This window comes from Plecotus auritus, assembly GCF_963455305.1.
Source record: "Plecotus auritus genome assembly, chromosome: 9".
NCBI lineage: Eukaryota > Metazoa > Chordata > Mammalia > Chiroptera > Vespertilionidae > Plecotus > Plecotus auritus.
Genome location: NC_137783.1, coordinates 124,811,506 through 124,829,990, shown reverse-complemented (window position 1 = coordinate 124,829,990; position 18,485 = coordinate 124,811,506). Strand labels below are relative to the sequence as shown.

General features: G+C 40.1%; 1 protein-coding gene across 3 annotated transcripts in view; it reads left to right on the top strand.

The window, feature by feature from the left end:
- TSG101 (tumor susceptibility 101) overlaps positions 1-18,485 on the top strand; it is a 50,325-nt gene that overhangs the window by 3,991 nt on the left and 27,849 nt on the right. The window contains exons 2-6 of one of the 3 annotated variants that reach the window (XM_080643222.1): positions 3,458-3,542; positions 6,052-6,117; positions 8,988-9,151; positions 13,057-13,183; positions 13,280-13,372. In XM_080643222.1, coding sequence (XP_080499348.1) covers positions 3,458-3,542; positions 6,052-6,117; positions 8,988-9,151; positions 13,057-13,183; positions 13,280-13,372 — 535 coding nt within the window. Of the gene's footprint in view, positions 1-3,457; positions 3,543-6,051; positions 6,118-8,987; positions 9,152-13,056; positions 13,184-13,279; positions 13,373-18,485 lie in introns of those variants that run through there. The other 2 variants (XM_080643220.1, XM_080643221.1) reach the window with 2 other exon arrangements.

Sequence of the window (18,485 nt, the reverse complement as noted above, 5' to 3'; positions counted from 1 at the left end):
CTTGCCACTCCCGTCTGGCCTGCATAGTTTCTGTTGAGAAGTCAGCTGACAGTAGTATGGGTGCTCCCTTGTAGGTAACTAACTGTTTTTCTCTTGCTGCTTTTAATATTCTCTCTTTGTCTTTTGCTCTTGGCATTTTAATTATGATGTGTCTTGGTGTGGTCCTCTTTGGATTCCTTTTGTTTGGGGTTCTGTGGGCTTCCTGGACTTGTAAGTCTATTTCTTTCACCAGGTGGGGGAAGTTTTCGGTGATTATTTCTTCAAATAGGTTTTCAGTATCTTGCTCTCTCTCTTCTTCTGGCACCCCCATAATTCTGATGTTGGTACGCTTGAAGTTGTCCCAGAGTCTTCTTACATTATCTTCAACTTTTTGGATTTTTTTTTTTGCTTTTTGCTTTTTCGGTTGAGTGTTTTTTGCTTCTTTGTATTTCAATTCTTTGACTTGATTCTTGTGTTCCTCTATTCTGTTTCTGGGTCTCTGTATAATATTTTTTATTTCAGTCAGTGTATGTTTAATTTCTAGTTGGTCCTTTTTCATATCTTCGAGGGTCTCGTTATATTTATCCGCCTTTTCTAGGATATTCTTAAAAAGTCTTATAACCGTGGTTTTGAATTCTATATCCAGTCGTTTGTTTTCCTCCATTTCTTTCGTTTGTGAGCTGATTCTTTGACCCCGCATTTTCACTGATTCCCTGAGTTGGTAAGGTAGATATTTGTGCTAGGTTTCCAATATGGCCCAGTGGGTCTGCTTCCCCAGTTAACCTGAGGTGGACACTCTTGGTGCACCCCTTTGTGGACTGTGTGTACAGCCTTGTTGTAATTAAGTCTTTATTGTTGTTGGTATCACTGGGAAGAATTGACCTCCGGGCCAGTTGGCTGTAAGGATCAGCTGTGTCTATGCTGGGAGAAGTTCGGTGCTGGAGACAGCCTTATAGGATTAGACTTGCCAAATTGCAATAGCCTCTGTGCTCAGCTTGGATGGGGTGGAGTCTCAGTCTTGGCTTCCTGTCAGCCTTGCCCTTGCGCGCATGTGCGCTTTCAGTCCTCCGCCTTCCCCAGCTCGAGTCTCCGCCTGAGAGTCCAGACTCCCCCCACAAGAGCGTGGGTCCCCAGGGGCTCGCCTGGAACTGGGGTTCACTGCAGTCAGAACTGGGGCTCAGTGCCGTCAGGAGCCTCTGACTCCCTTCCACTAGGGAAAGCCTGTGGCAACCTCCGCAGCCTTTGTGCGCACTGGCGCGCGCGGGCGTGCGCACTTTCAGTCCTCCGCCTTCCCCGGCTCCCGAGTCTCCGCCCGAGAGTCCAGACTCCCCCCACAAGAGCGTAGGTCCCCAGGGGCTCGCCTGGAACTGGGGTTCACTGCAGTCAGAACTGGGGCTCAGTGCAGTCAGGATCCTCTGACTCCCTTCCACTAGGGAAAGCCTGTGGCAACCTCCGCAGCCTTTGTGCGCACTGGCCCGCGTGCGCCTTCAGACTTCTGCCTTTCCCAGCTCGAGTCTCCGCCCGAGAGTCCAGACTCCCCCCGTAAGAGCGTGGGTCCCCAGGGGTTTGCCCGGAACTGGGGTTCAGTGCAGTCACAACTGGGGTTCAGTTAAGTCGGAGGCTTCCTTCCCCCTTCCACCAGAGAAAGTCAGCCAGGCTCTCAGCCGCCCTTCCTCTCTGCGCGCACAAAGCCCCTTTGCCGTACCTCCAATTCTCTGTGAGCTTTTCTTTTTCCTTCTAGTTGTAGAATTTTCACTCAGCCAGCTTTCCTGTGGTTCTGGATGGTGTCCGTTCTGTCTTTTAGTTGTAGTTTTGAAATTGTTGTGCGAGGCAGCAGTTTAGGTGTTTACCTATGCCGCCATCTTGGTTTTTTTCCTCCATGCCATTTTTGATCTTTAAATTGATAACATAGTATTAAGTATACATAAGGACAAGAATATTCAGATACTGATTTTGAATTTTAAAACCGTAATTAAGATTTCTAGGCTTCCTCTAGACCAATGGTTCTCAGCCTTTCTAATGCCGCGAGCCTTTAATACAATTCCTCATGTTGTGGTGACCCCCAACCATAAAATTATTTTCGTTGCTACTTCATAACTGTAATTTTGCTACTGTTATGAATCGTAATGTAAATATCTGTGTTTTCCAATGGTCTTAGGCTCTATAGCAGGGTCGCCTAAGACCATTGGAAAACACAGATATTTACATTACGATTCATAACAGTAGCAAAATTACAGTTATGAAGTAGCAGGGTCGCCTAAGACCATTGGAAAACACAGATATTTACATTACGATTCATAACAGTAGCAAAATTACAGTTATGAAGTAGCAGGGTCGCCTAAGACCATTGGAAAACACAGATATTTACATTACGATTCATAACAGTAGCAAAATTACAGTTATGAAGTAGCAACGAAAATAATTTTATGGTTGGGGGTCACCACAACATGAGGAACTGTATTAAAGGCTCGCGGCATTAGAAAGGTTGAGAACCATTGGTCTAGTAGACTCTAGAGCAGCCGTGGGCAAACTACGGCCCGCGGGCCGGATCTGGCTGTTCTATCCGGTTCTCTTGCTCTCCCCTCCGCTCCTTTACTTTGAATTTATATTAGTTCACACAAACACTCGATCCATGCTTTTGTTCCGGCCCTCCGGTCCAGTTTAAGAACCCATTGTGGCCATCGAGTCAAAAAGTTTGCCCACCCCTGCTGAGGAAGCTGCCTCCCTCTCCGTCTAACCTCTTTTTACCCTAAGAAACAAAAGGGATATAGGGGAGAGGTGGGAGAGGGTGTTATTCTACCTATCTTTTAGTTTTTTGGCCCAATATCTCAAAAACTGAGTCTCCTACAAGTGATAATATTAATTCTGAGTATCAGCATTTTTTCTATCCAGCCAATAAATAGATGGAAGGAATAGTAAGTAGCATCACTTTGTGAAATTTCATACTCTGGTGGAGGGCTAGCTTCAGGTGTTATTCTTTTAGTCGGGTGTGGTTCCTGTAGGAATTGCTAGCCAGGACCCTAGACATAGGTGATGGTTCTTGATTCTTTATCTGATTGTGGGACCCTGCACCCATCATAGTACTTTGGTCCACCTGTTTTAACTTAATGTGTCTTTATTTTATTTTGAGATACAGTTGACATAACATTATATTACCTTTTTATATATTGTTACAGATCATTTTTTTCTTTGAACATTATCTTAGCTCCCAACTTAAATAAAACTTTTAGTTAACACCCTCCTCTGCCATTATTTTAGCAATTTATGGAGGTGTATTTATACCATTAGTCCATCTTGCTTTATACAAATAACTTTCTACTTTAAATTTTTCAGGCTTTGATTAATGTTAATGATTAGTCAGAACCATTATACTTTTAAGAAGAGTGCTATTAAAAAATAAGATTTTAAGAAAATTAACCTAGCAGTAAAATATGTACATTGGTTTTAAACTAAATTCTTGTGTGATTTTGCTTTTCAGTACAAATACAGAGACCTAACTGTACGTGAAACTATCAATGTGATTACATTATACAAAGATCTCAAACCGGTATTGGATTCATATGGTGAGTTTACATAATAAAATATCAATCACTGTACTTTGAGTTTACTCCTTTTGTTAATTATTTTAGGTTTTCCATTTTCCTTTTAAGATAGTTGTTTTTTCTATTGTAGGACTAAACTTCCACCTAATATAAGTGTTGGAGGGATAGAAAATTGCAAGACCTAATAATAATGTCTTATATTTGTTTAGTTATTTTAAGTGTTAAAAAGGTACTCAAAGATATAGCTATGCAAATTTAGACCTAGAGGGGATGTTAAAGATGGTTTCGTTAATCATTTCCCAAAGTATTATCCATAGTTGTAAAGAATGTTGCTGGGAGTTTGGGTTCTATGGTTAAGTTTGAGTAGTTACAGATTAAACAAAATTAAGTGGGCTTATTTGCAGCAGTGTTGCAATATCTCTCAGAGCCTTTAATATGCTACCTCACCAAGAGGGGAGAGAATATATTGTAGTGTATCCTAAAGTTAATTAACTACTGACACATTCCTCCCTACCCCCCGCATCTCTGTATATTCTTAGGAAGACATTTAGCAAAACTATATGCTGGACTATCACTTATTTTGTAGATGAGGAAAACATTTTTAAAATCTGATGCTTAATTCTGTAGAGTGCGTAGGTGACAGTTTCGTTATTGAGACAAATGAAGTGGGTTTTAAGTAAGAACAATACCTAAAGTTCTTTTTTTTTAAATAGTCTTTTTGGCCCCACACCTTATGTGCCAGGGCCAAGAGCTCCTGTCCATTAGGAGGCCCTTGGCACCTAGGACAAGGAGCTGAATTCTGTAGCTGAGACTCTCACTCTAAACTCCACTCACTCCTAGGGCTTTGAAAACATTAGGAGCCTGGAGAGGAGAGGTGGGAGGCAACAGAGGGACAACCAGTCCTGAGTTTCCTGAACAACTAAGACGTGAACTTCAAGTTCTCTTCCAAACTTAGGGCACGATTCTACTTCATGTCCACATACTGTACAATGGTATCTAGAGTCGCAAAAACCTTGTATTACCAAAATTTGTTTATTTAAAACTGGCTTCAATGGGGTAGGGTGGGATGGAGGGGGACTGGAGCTAGAATTTTACTGTGATCGTTTTTACTTCATGCTGAAAGAGTAAGTATGTTGATCAAAACTGGCAAAGACTCCAATATCATTGAACAAATCTTATATTAACCTTATGTGGCCAGACCATGTCCAACCATTATTATCAATATGCTTTTAGAGTAAAATAAGTCATAATTCAAATAGATGTGTGTGTTTTTAAAAAAAAAAAAAAAAAAACAACACAAAATCAGAATAAATTACAGCATAGTTTGTAATTGTCAGTAGTAAGTGAAAGAACTAAGGTCCACAGTATTTTTTTTTTTAAATATATTTTATTGATATTTTACAGAGAGGAAGGGAGAGAGATAGAGAGCTAGAAACATCGATGAGAGAGAAACATCGATCAGCTGCCTCCTGCACACCCCCCACTGGGGATGTGCCCGCAACCACAGTACACGCCCTTGACCGGAATCGAACCTGGGACCCTTGAGTCCGCAGGCCGACGCTCTATCCACTGAGCCAAACCGGTTTCGGCAGGTCCACAGTATTTTGTTCTTGTACTTCACATTACAGCCTTTTCCCTATGTGGTACAGTGTTAATTCCAAATCATTATTACAAACTAGAGGCCTCGGTGCATGGATTTATGCACTGGTGGGTGTGGCCTGTGGGGATCAGCCCACTGTGGGAGCCGCCACTCATCCAGGTCAGCCAAATGGCTGTGGACCCACCCTTGGAGCAGCTGCTCCCAGAGCGCCGCTCATCCCCGTCAGCCAGTTGCCTGCTCCTGCTGTGGGAGCAGCCTCTCATCCTGGTCAGCAGAGCAGTGCTACCACTGTGGGAGCACACTAACCACCAGGGGGCAGCTCCTGCATTGAGCGTCTGCCCCCCGGTGGTCAGTGCACATCATAGTGACTGGTCGACCAGTCTTTCTGGTTGTTCCGTCATTCGGTCACTGGGCTTTTATATATAGATAATAGCCAATAAATACAAATTATGTGTGCCTTAATTATATTTAGAAAAACTTGTGTGATATGGTATGAGAAATATTCGTATTAAAACATGTCTGTATTTCATTGTGAAAACTTTTTTAAAACTCGTTTGATGCTATGTTTGGGCTAAACATGGGGAATCTAAAATTTTATGATATTAGACTAACAGTATGGTATTAGTTGATAGTGTTTTTTATATAATTTTATAATCGTGTTAGTTGGGGAAGCAGAGCTCTTGTTTACTGGGATTGTAGCACTCACATTCATTTTTCCAAGTACTTCAAAAGCATCTTTTCTTTACTCATTTAAAAACTGATCTCTGAGTGAATCAGCGAAGGATACTGTTATTCGGCAAAATGGGTGATACATTTAACAAGTTAACCCGTTTCAAGGGTAATAATGAGTTTTAATCAGCACTTCTGAAAGAATAACTTAATGGGAACATCTACAAAAATGCTCATGTTTAAATCATTCTTTCCTTTCAGTTTTTAATGATGGCAGTTCCAGGGAACTAATGAACCTCACTGGAACAGTTCCTGTGCTTTATAGAGGTAAGTATCTTATGTAATTTATGTTTCCAGCATAGATGCATTTTGATTCACATAATATGTTGTCAAAGAGTTATAACTAAATTAAACCTATTTCCTCATGATTTCATGATGATGTAGAGATTTGACTTCTGTTGAAATTGAACTTCATTTGTCAGCAGCACCTACTATTTTAGCTTACTTTTTCCTTTCCTACCCACATACAGTATATCAATAAGTGACTCCTTGTGCTGAAGTTTCATAGAATCAGAGAATCTTAAAACTAGAATCTTACATGCCTCCTAGTTCAGCATCCCACCCCATTCAGACTTTTCTGACAATGGTAGCTGTACAGTGTAGTTGCTGAGATAGAGGCTTTAAAGTCAGGGCAGCCCAGCTGGCATGGCTCAGTAGCTGAATGTTAACCCATGGACCAGGAGGTTATTCAATTCCTGGTCGGGGCATATACCCGGGTCCCTGGTGTGGGGCATGCAGGAGGCAGCCAATCAATGATTCTCTGTCATCATTGATGTTTCTATCTCTCTCTCTCTCTCTCTCTCTCTCTCTCTCTCTCTCTCTCTCTCTCTCTCTGAAATCAATAAAAATACATTTTTTTTAAAAGGGAAAAAAAGGGCAAAGTAAGGTTTTAGTTCTCTCTCTCTAATCAGGTTTGTGACAGTGGGCATCTATAACATTTGTATAATAGTATCTAACTCAAGAATTCATTGTATGTAAAGGACTTAGCAATGAGTCTGGTATGTAATAAACACAAAAAGTAGGTATTATTTAAGGTTGTAATGTTGGTGATAATCTGATGATGGATCATTACATATCTATTAGCCAGTCAGCACCCTCTGCTGGAATACTTTACAGTGATAAGGGAACATTCAGTTTCATAAATGACAGTTGTGTTTTTGGACAGCTCTCTTTGTGAATTGTTCCTTGTGACTCACTAAGACCTGTGTCTCTGTAACTTAGCCATTAATTTTATATAGTACCTGCTATGCATGAGGCATAGGAGATAAGGGCTATGGATGCAAAGATAAGTAAAAGTGTACCTTCTCTGGAAGAAGTTATACAAATAGGGAAACAGAGGGAATAAATAGGTATTTACAATATTCCATAACTGCTATAGAATGATAAAATATAAAGGTGCTATGACACCCTAACCGGTTTGGCTCAGTGGATAGAGCGTCGGCCTGCGGACTCAAGGGTCCTGGGTTCGATTCCAGTCAAGGGCATGTACCTTGGTTGCAGGCACATACCCAGTAGGGAGTGTGCAGGAGGCAGCTGATCGATGTTTCCCTCTCATCAATGTTTCTAACTCTCCATCCCTCTCCCTTCCTCTCTATAAAAAATCAATAAAATATATATTTTTTAAAAATAAAGGTGCTATGAGATTACAAAGGAGAATAAGACCATATTGGAAGATAATGACATTTGAACTTTGTATTAAAGAATGAATCAACCATTTACAACAGACATCAAATATTTTCCCTCTGCCTGGACATTTCAGGCAGAGGGAAAATATTTGAACATCAACACAGTTAAGCAAGTATGATAAAATTAGGGTGGACTGAATAAAATTTAGGATTACTGACTGCCTTTAGGAAGTAAACTCTGGTTAAGGAAATAGGTAATGGGGAAAAAAGGAAGACAGGAAACTATGGTAAACATAATTAAAGACATTTATTTCATATATATAAATTTTATCTAAATCCTTCCATGTGCCCTCACCATATTTTATATGGCATAGTTCTTATGCCTAAGTAATTCTGTAAAATTCTTCATTTTCACAAAGCAAACAATTCTGGTTCGTGGAAATAAACGTATGTTTTCTGTATTAAAATATATTCTATTGGAGTTCTTTTTTATTGTAGCAGTAGTTTTGGGTAAAAAAAACCACAGTCCCACAATTTTCTGATTTAAGCAAATGTCTATGTATATATTTATATGAAGTGAAACTGTTTCTGAGAGGAAAAGTATCTGAATTCATATTAGGTGATTCAAATGGTTTCTTGGGACATTGACTTTGAGCTTATTAGTCAGATAAGGTTATAATTATGTTCACTGTATTAACTCTATTGGATCCTTTGATACACTGTTTAGTTTGACTATATATATCAGATTTCTCAACTGAAAGAGATTCTGTTACATAAAGCAAAGAGAACAAGATGACATCATTAGCCCTAACCAGTTTGGCTCAGTGGATAGAGCGTCGGCCTGTGGACTGAAGGGTCCCAGGTTCGATTCCGGTCATGGGCATGTACCTTGGTTGTGGGCACACCCCCAGTAGGAGGTGTGCAGGAGGCAGCTGATTGATGTTTCTCTCTCATCGATGTTTCTAACTCTCTTTCCCTCTCCCTTCCTCTCTGTAAAAAATCAATAAAAGATATTTTTTTAAAAAAAGATGACATCATTGATTGAATAACTATCACTGAAAATGCCATATGAATTGGTCAACTTGTAGCCACCAATCAGCATCTGTTTGACAGTTGGATTAGCTTTGGCAACAGAATTTTATCACTTTCTGATAGGATACCATAATCCATGGTCTTCCTTGTATGACCCTTCTCAGTGAACATTATTAACTGAAATGACAGGGGTCAAGTAGCAAAGAATGGACTGAGTAGGAAGATAATTCATGAAGAATGCTTTTAGGGCAGCAAGCACACACTTAACAGAGTAGTGATCAATTAGCTACTGAATCCTGCTGATGTATTTTGCAAACAGAAAATTTAAGGAACTGATCTTAAACAGAACTTTGAAATATTAAAATATTTGTTGTGATTTTTAAAAAGTGTTGCTTACTTGTAGCTCTCTCTTGCTCGCCTACTAAGCCATTATTGAAAAATAATAAAAAATGGTGTAACTGAAGTTTCTTTCTCTCTCAGGTAATACATATAATATTCCAATATGCCTGTGGTTGCTGGACACATACCCATATAATCCCCCTATCTGTTTTGTTAAGCCTACTAGTTCAATGACTATTAAAACAGGAAAGCATGTTGATGCAAATGGGAAAATATATCTTCCTTATCTACATGAATGGAAACACGTAAGTATTAACAGTGTTCTGTGAATTTGTTGTATTTTATATATTTTGCTTACTGGCATCTACTTTTTGTTAGCACTCAAAGAGGATTCCAAAAAGGAGATAAGTTCATGTAAGATCACTAATTGCTGAGCTGAGTAATCAGAAAAGGCTCTCCAGAACAAATATAGTCATGTGCCCTATGACAACAACAGATCGCATATACAATGGTGGTCACATAAGATAATGGAAATTTCTATTGTCCAGTGATGTCGTAGCCATCCTAACATTATAGCACAACGCATAACTCATGTTTATGGTCATGCTGGTATAAGCAAACCTACTACGCTGCTAGTCATATACAAGTATAGCATATACAATTACAGTAGTAGGATATTCCATCTAGGTTTGTGAAAGTGCACTCTGTGATGTTCACACAATGATGAAATCACTAACAACGCATTTCTCAGAATGTATCCCCATGACTGTATATCTTATATTTGTATAGAGCTTGGTAATTTACATCATACACATAGTCACTTTTATTTGCTTGAATTGAGCCTTTAAGAATAGGTAGAATTCATAAAGTAGGAAGTGCATTTTAAAAAATAGTATACTGATGGCATATATTTGTGAAACTGTTCAAATCTTATTACCCAGAGTGTTCCTTTCAAGAATAGGAAACTTGTTTCTGCCTCTTGATGGTAAAGCTCTGGCAGACCAGTGTTCTTATCAAAATAACTAGAAAAAAACAAAGTACAAACAACATCTCTAAGGCTTTGGAGAACTGTTGAGGCAATCAGACTTGAAGGGCCACGATCCACTAGTAAAGAGAACTGCAAGAAATAAGCCAACATTCTGCCAATTTCCCCTGGGAGTATTTATTGATTTTTGCCACAGGGTAAGAGGCTGAGAACCTGGGCAGAGGGCCTTCGCTAAGAGGCAAAGAAACGTGAAGAGTTTCTAGCTGTTTCACAAGGCTGAAAAGACAACAGTTGTAGTTCTGAATGCCAATACAGCCAGTACTTTAGGAACCAAAATTTGGGAGAAGAGGAAGTTAAAAAGAAATAAACAAGCCCGGCCAGCATGGCTCAGTGGTGGAATGTCGACCTAGGAACCAGAAGGTCATAGTTGGACTTCGGTCAGGACACATGCCCAGGTTGTGGGCTCGACTCCCAGTATGGGGCAAGCTGGAGGCAGCCAATCAATGATTCGCTCTCATTATTGATGTTTCTATCCCTCTTCCTTCCTCTCTGAGATCAATAAAAATATATTAAAAATAAATAAACATATTTAAAAATAAATAAGTACACAAGATAATCTGCATTTTCCCCTTAAGGGATATGCTGGGTTCCTGAGCTTCAAAGACAAGATGCTAAAAAGCCCTGGCCAGTTTTTCTCAGTAGTTACAGCATTGGCCCAAGAACCAAAGGGTCTTAGGTTTGATTTCAGGTCAAGGGCATGTACCTTGGTTGCAGGTTTGATCCTGTGCCCCAGTTGGGGCACCTGGGAAGTAACCAGTCAATGTATTTCTCCCACATCAGTTTCTCCAGTGGGGATTTAAAAAAAAGCCAAGCAGAAAACCTCTGAAAAACAGAGCCAAGCCCTGGCCAGGTGGCTCAGTTGGTTGGAGCATCAGCCTGTACACCAAAAGATTGTGGTTCAATTTCCAGTCAGGGCACATACCCAGGTTGTAGGTTCAATCCCCAGTCAGGGCATGTACAGAAGGTGATCATCGATGTTCCTCTCTCTCCTTTTCTTTCTTTCTGTCTTTTTCTCTCTTTTCCCACCTTCCCCTCCCTCCCTCTTCTAAAAAAAACCCAAACATATCCTCAGGTGAGGATTTTTTTTAAAGGGTAAATTTTATAGTATGTGAATTATATTTCAATTTAGTTTAGGTGTTTTGTTGAACTAAATAATTAACAAGAGATAAAAGTGTGTGGTCTTAATAGCCTTCCCCACCTCCTCATACTAGCCACAATCTCCAGCCCACACTTCTTGGCACTACACAGATACTGCACATGCTTATTCCCAGGCTCAGCATATAAATCCACAGACAAACATAACGTATTAGAATAGTGGGACTTGGCGGGTTTTTTACAGGAAGCTTTCTAAAATGTTACTTGTCTATTATTCCTAAGTTGGGACAGATTGAACAAATGAGGTGAGTTTGGTACTTGGAAAGTTGAAAACTGCTGATGAACTCTTCTATCTGGAAAAGAGAAATTATGAAGATCATTAGCTGATCCAGATGACTGAACTAATCCTTCAGAACCTGATGAACTCATGCATGAAGTAAATCAGATGAGATATACACAGACTATATTAAGGCATGAAAATGGAACCATTAAATAAGCCAGTTTGAATAACTTTGCCTAGCATAATTTATCTTAAATTGGTGGTTGATTGATATTTGAGATAAAAATTTAGCAACCTATAATGGAAAAACAGGTACTCTCTTTGTAACTATGATATTGGAAGGGAAGATCCTTTAACAATTTGATATTTTGTACAACAATCTAGTGATTCTGAGATAGTCTGCCTATGATTTCAGAGTTTATAATACTATCTTTAATAAAATCAATATAAGAATATGTGTTTCCAAGGTAACATTATCTTTTAAAGGCCTCAATATTTGTGACTACTGCTGTGCTCATCCCTGAATTTGTAACAGAACACTTAATTTGTCCATTTGAGTTATGTTTTGGTTAGCTCTATGGAATCAAACGAAGAATAATACTACCTGAATTTTGCAGTGTATTCTTTTGGTTACTGCTTTTTTTAATATACAGTAGCCCCCCGTTATCCATTGGGGTTACATTGCAAGACCTCCAGTAGATGCCTAAAACTTCGGATAGTACCAAACTATATATATCATGTGGCTTTTATCCTATACATACATATTTATGATAAAGTTTAATTTATAAATTAGACACAGTAAGAGATTAACAATAACTAGTAATAAAATCTAATTATAGCCGAAATCGGTTTGGCTCAGTGGATAGAGCATTGGCCTGCGGACTGAAGGGTCCCGGGTTTGATTCCGGTTAAGGGCATGTACCTTGGTTGCGGGCATATCCCCAGTAGGGGGTGTGCAGGAGGCAGCTGATCGATGTTTCTCTCTCATCGATGTTTCTAGCTCTCTATCCCTCTCCCTTCCTCTCTGTAAAATATCAATAAAATAAAATAAAATAAAATAAAAATCTAATTATAACAATATACTATAATACAATTTATGTGAATGTGATCACTTGTTTCAGAGAATCCCTTGCTAAAGTGTTCAGGTAGGCTCAGTGCTTTCTGATGCAACATGTTGCTGTCAGTTGGAGCACATTTTCTGTTCATGTCTTTTATCTACAAATTTTATTTTTAAATATTTTTTTATTGATTTTTAAAGAGAGGAGGGGAGAGGGAGAAAGAAACATCAATCAGCTGCCACCTGCATGCCCCTCACCAGGGATCAAGCCTGCAACTCTGGCATATGCCCTGACCAGGCATCAAACCAGCAAGCAACTAAGCCATGAGTGAGGGCTCCCACAAATTTAATGCCTTTTCAATCTTTACTAAGCCACTTTATCACACACTGTGGCCATAACTTTTGCAGTTTGAAGTGTTGCAGCAAAACTAGCATGAATTTCTTTTTCTGTAGTTTCCATTTAATATTTAGGACCATGGATAACAAACTGCAGACAGTGAAACCTTAGGTAAGTGGGGAGTACTATACATGAAGCAGCAGACTTGTTACACATAAATAACTAAGTAATAAGGAAAAAAAAATCACTTAGCTCTATTAATTAAATGAAAATTTTGTGTTTGGGGGTTCTGTAAAGAAAATTAACAAGCTGAGTTGAAAACTGATAAGAAATGGCCAGACTGCCTTTTTGCCGAAAATTAAATCTAGCTGACTTAAATTTGTTTTTTGTTTTTAGCCTCAGTCAGACCTGTTGGGGCTTATTCAGGTCATGATTGTGGTGTTTGGAGATGAACCTCCAGTCTTCTCTCGACCTACAGTTTCAGCATCTTACCCACCATACCAGGCAACAGGGCCACCAAATAGTAAGTAGAATTGAGATTTGGTTTTTAAACTCAAACAAAAGAAGACAGAAAACCTTGTTAACAAAATGTTTTTAATGACTTCACTTTGCTTTCTAGCTTGTCAAGTTAGTGGATTTTTTGGAGATGTTCTGAGGCCCCACATCTGCATGTACAGATTCCCATCAAAGACTGGCATTTGGGGTTTCATTTGTGGGTAGAAATCTGACTCTGGTGTGCTGGATTCCAAAATGGGGGAGAAAGAATGCTGGAATAGAGCTAGAATTGTTTTTAAATTATGCATGCCATAGAATAGCCTTATTTGGTCATTTTGGAAGCAGACATAACTTGAAAGGTAGTTTGACCTCTCCTTTTCTTTGCAACTCCAGGGTCAGTGTTGCAGATAAGAATCAAAAACAAAGTCATAAATCGTTCTCATTCAGCTATTCTGGGTGTACACAATTGGACATCTAGCTCTCAGCTTTCTTCTCTTTAGTACAGCCAATTCGTGATTTTACTTTGAGGGAAGGGCATGGGGGCATGGAGTCAGTACCAATTCTCCCCTAATTGGTGTATATTATCTCAACTACTTCCGGGTTGTTTTTTCTAATAATTCTTAAAATCACCCTGGATAATTGAGAATTGGTTGTACTTGTTTGATTTTAATAAACCTGCATTGATTTCATTGTTTTGAGTTGTGATTATTTTTTACAAATTTTGCTTAAGATTATAATTAACCAGACTTATCTTATAAATCAAACTACATGCACTTCAATTTTTCTGCTGAAAATTATTCTTCCTTTTTAATCCATTCTGTCTTGAGGAGCATCTTGACTCAGAAACGGAATGGGAATTTAGTAGAAAGAACTTTCTGAACCCATTTCCTTTTCCTTTCCTGCCTTCCCAGAGTAAGTTTGGTTTTAGAATTTAGTACCTCTTTTAATAAAGATTCTAGGTATTAAATTATTCATCTTAAATTCTGTTGACTCCAGTACCCAAGTTATATACTCTTGCTCATGTTTTTCAAAAATCAAATATTTCTTCATGATTCATATTTATTTGGTCAAATAACATAGCAGAGACCACTTAAAGTAAAGCTAGCCTTTTCAGAAATATAGGCAGTCTCCTAAGCAACATTTCCCCCCTAAATTTCTCCCAGTTTTATATTGACATTGGTAAGCACAACATTCTAGAAAGAGATCACACTAAAGAGAGTGTTACTGGAGTTCAATTTTGTGACGTGATCTAGAACTAGTTTAGGTAAATTACTAGTTTAATTAAAAGACCAATTTATTGCCCATCCTTTCCAGTTTTAATACTTTTATACACTTAAACAATATTATTAGCCTATCTAATAAAAGAGTAATATGCAAATTAACTGTTACTCCAACACACACAATGGCTGCCCCCATGTGGTCAGAGATGGCCATCCCCATGTGGACACAAGATGGCCACCACAAGATGGCCTGCAGGGGAGGGCAGTTGGGAGGGACCAGGCCTGCAAGGAAGGGCAGTTGTGGGCAATCAGGCCTGCAGGGGAGGGCAGTTAGGGGTGACCAGGCCGGCAGAGGAGGGAAGTTGGGGGCTACCGGGCCTGCAGGGAAGGCCAGTTGTGGGGGACCCAGGCTTGCAGGGGAGGGCAGTTGGGGGGGACCAGGCCTGCAGGGGAGGGCATTTAGGGGGGACCAGGCCTGCAGGGGAGGGCAGTTGGGGGGGACCCAGGCCTGCAGGGGAGGGCAGTTGGGGGGGGACCAGGCCTGCAGGGGAGGGCCATTGGGGGTTAGGGGACCAGGCCTGCAGGGGAGGGCAGTTGGGGGTGACTAGGCCTGCAGGGGAGGGAAGTTGGGGGCAACCGGGCCTGCAGGGAAGGGCAGTTGTAGGGGGACCCAGGCCTGCAGGGAGAGCAGTTGGGGGGGACCAGGCCTGCAAGGGAGGGTAGTTGGGGGCAATCAAGCCTGCAGGGGAGGGCAGTTAGGGGGGTGACCAGGCTGGCAGGGGAGGACAGTTAGGGGTGACCAGGCCAGCAGGGGAGGGCAGTTATGGGCAATCGGGCTGGCAGGGGAGCAGTTAGGCATCAGACTAGCAGGGGAGTGGTTAGGGGGTGATCAGGCTGGCAGGCAGAAGTGGTTAGGGGCAATCAGGAAGGCAGGCAGGCGAGCAGTTGGGAGCCAGCAGTCCTGGATTGTGAGAGGGATCCCAGATTGGAGAGGGTGCAGGCTGGGCTGAGGGACACACTTCAGAGACCACTTAAGTAAAACTAGCCTTTTAGAATTTTGTGCACCGGGCCTCTAGTTAGGTATAACTGTAAAAAATTAAAGTCTGAATTTTGTTCCTCATATCAAGGAATAGCTCAGAAATGGGTACATACTTAAATAAGTATTATATTTTAGGTGAGAAATCATATACTTCTATTATCACTATTATCATTAGTCAAAACACTTTTAAAAATATATTTTTATTGATTTCAGAGAGGAAGAGAGAGACAGAAACATCAATGAATAGAGAGAATCATCGATTGGCTGCCTCCTGCACGACCCCCACTGGGGATCGAGCCCGCAACCCAGGCATGTGCCCCTGAGCAGAATCAAACCCGGTACCCCTCAGTCCGCAGGCCTATGCTCTATTCACTGAGCCAAACCGGGTAGGGCAGTCAAAACACTTTTTTAAAAATATATTTTTTTATTGGTTTTAGAGAGGAAGGGAGAGGGAGATAGAAACATCAGTGATGAGAGAATCATTGATTGATTGGCTGCCTCCTGCATGAAAACACTTTTGATCTGTTTTAGGATAACTTTCAAGCTAGCTATGAGTCACAATTAAAAAGTGTTATGTTTTCCCTAACCAGTTTGGCTCAGTGGATAGTGTCGGCCTGCGGACTCAAGGGTCCCAGGTTCGATTCCGGTCAAGGGCATGTACCTTGGTTGCGGGCACATACCCAGTAGGGAGTGTGCAGGAGGCAGCTGATCAATGTTTCTCTCTCATCGATGTTTCTAACTCTCTATCCCTCTCCCTTCCTCCCTGTAAAAAATCAATAAAATATATTAAAAAATAAAAAGTGTTATGTTCAAATCTCATTTTTGACAACTAACAGTAATAGTCAACATTTACTGAATGGGCCTGGCCAGCATGGCTCAGTGGTTGAGTGTTGACCTATGAACCAGGAGGCCACCTTTTTTTTTTTTTTTTTTTTTAAATATATTTTATTGATTTTTTACAGAGAGGAAGGGAGAAGGATAGAGAGTTAGAAACATCGATGAGAGAGAAACATCGATCAGCTGCCTCCTGCACACCTCCTACTGGGGATGTGCCCGCAACCAAGTTACGTGCCCTTGACCGGAATCGAACCTGGGACCCTTCAGTCCGCAGGCTGACGCTCTATCCACTGAGCCAAACCGGTTTTGGCGGAGGCCACCTTTTGATTCCTGGTCAGGGCCACATGCCCAAATTGCAGGCTTGATCCCCAATGGGGAGCAAGCCGGAGGTAGCTGAGCAATGATTTTCTCTCATCGATGTTTCTATCTCTCTCTCCCTCTCTAAAATCAATAAAAATATTTATTTTAGAAAAACATTTATTGAATGGTAACAATGAGACACAGCTAAGCACTTCATATTCGTTGTTATTTAATCCTTATAATAACCCTCTACATTTTGTGTATTTGTATCCCATTTTATTCTGGCTCTAAAATGACTTCACTTCATTATATGCTTCCCTGCCAGTCTTCACTCCAAATAGCATTTGTTTCCCAAAATCAAAATTTGAAGGCTTCGGTAGAATTGTTAATTTTTCAGAACCTCAGAAAAGGAAAGTTGCTTATAACTATGAGGTGGTGGTTTACATGTGTGAGAGAGAAACTAGCATGGGGGTTATTAATTGACTATGTATGTTGCTGACACTTAATAGTGGCCTCATCTTTTGATGTTCATAAAGATCAACTGTGCTTTGCCCCTAGAAAAAAAGATATTTTATGTCATCTAGTAATTGTGACATTTTGGGAGGTTTTTATCTTTTTAAAATAGCATTGAACATCATTAGCTTCATTATACTTAAGAAAAATTTTACTTATGACATCAATAGATTCATCCTAACTAGAAGACTGTGAACACTGGTACTGAGAGATGTATGCTCAGCAACTCTGATAAAGACTTCTTTTTTTTTTTTTTTAATATATTTTATTGCTTTTTTACAGAGAGGAAGGGAGAGGGATAGAGAGTTAGAAACATCGATGAGAGAGAAACATCGATCAGCTGCCTCCTGCACACCTACTGGTATGTACCTTTGACTGGAATTGAACCTGGGACCTTTCAGTTTGTAGGCCGACGCTCTATCCACTGAGCCAAACCAGTTAGGGCTCTGATAAAGACTTCTATGGTCCTTGGCCAGAGTTCAGCATACTTCTCCCACCTTACTTGCATTCTGTGCTCTAAAAGTTTGTTTCTCCAGGGCTCCACCTCACTTGCCTTCAAGCCTTCATATACCATTCCTGTTAGATCACTTTTGTTTTTCCCCACCTCCTGCGTTTAAATTACCTGCCTCCTGTATGACTTCCTCTGTTGTAACACTTGTCGCTCTACTATTATTCCTTGCTTGCTTATCTCCCTGACTAGAGTATATATAAGCCACTTGAGGCCAGGAATTCCTTTTTATTTTCCCATCACATTCCCAGTGCCTGTCACATAGAAGGCACTAAGATATTGATTGGATTAAGGGTAATTCATTGTTATGTTCAGTGAGAAAAATTTCACTTGGGACACATTGATTCTAAGACGGCTCATTTCCAGTTAAAGTCAAAATTCTGTTTTCTTGCTCTATGTTGATTAGCCTCTTGGCACGACTGACTAGTTCTGTCATTGGTCTTCACTTTAAAATATATGTAAAACATTCTATAAGCTTGCTAGATTTGAACTTTTTTTCTCTAGTATTCCCAAACTTTTGTTTTGTTTTAAACTATTCTAGCTGAATGTAAGTTTTGTACAGGACTTCTCATAGTAATTTGAAGTCATTTAAAGTCCTCAGTCAAGCCAACAAAACCAGCTGTGCTAATCGGTCAACATAGTCTTAAAGGAAATATAATAAGATTTCTTAGATATAATAAAGAGGTCACTAAGAAGCTGACGTTGGACCAGATGAGGGCAGAGTTACCTTCTTCTAAATTCTAAATTAAACCAGTTCCTGTCTAAAGTTGGAGACTCCTTGAGAGCTTGTAGAGCTGACCAGGTTGACCTATGTGCCAGTTAGTCCTTGTTGGGATTGTCACCTATATATAACTCATGTTTAATGCTTTGAGAATTATGTGATATACAGAGCATTATGCTTGAAGTAAAGAAC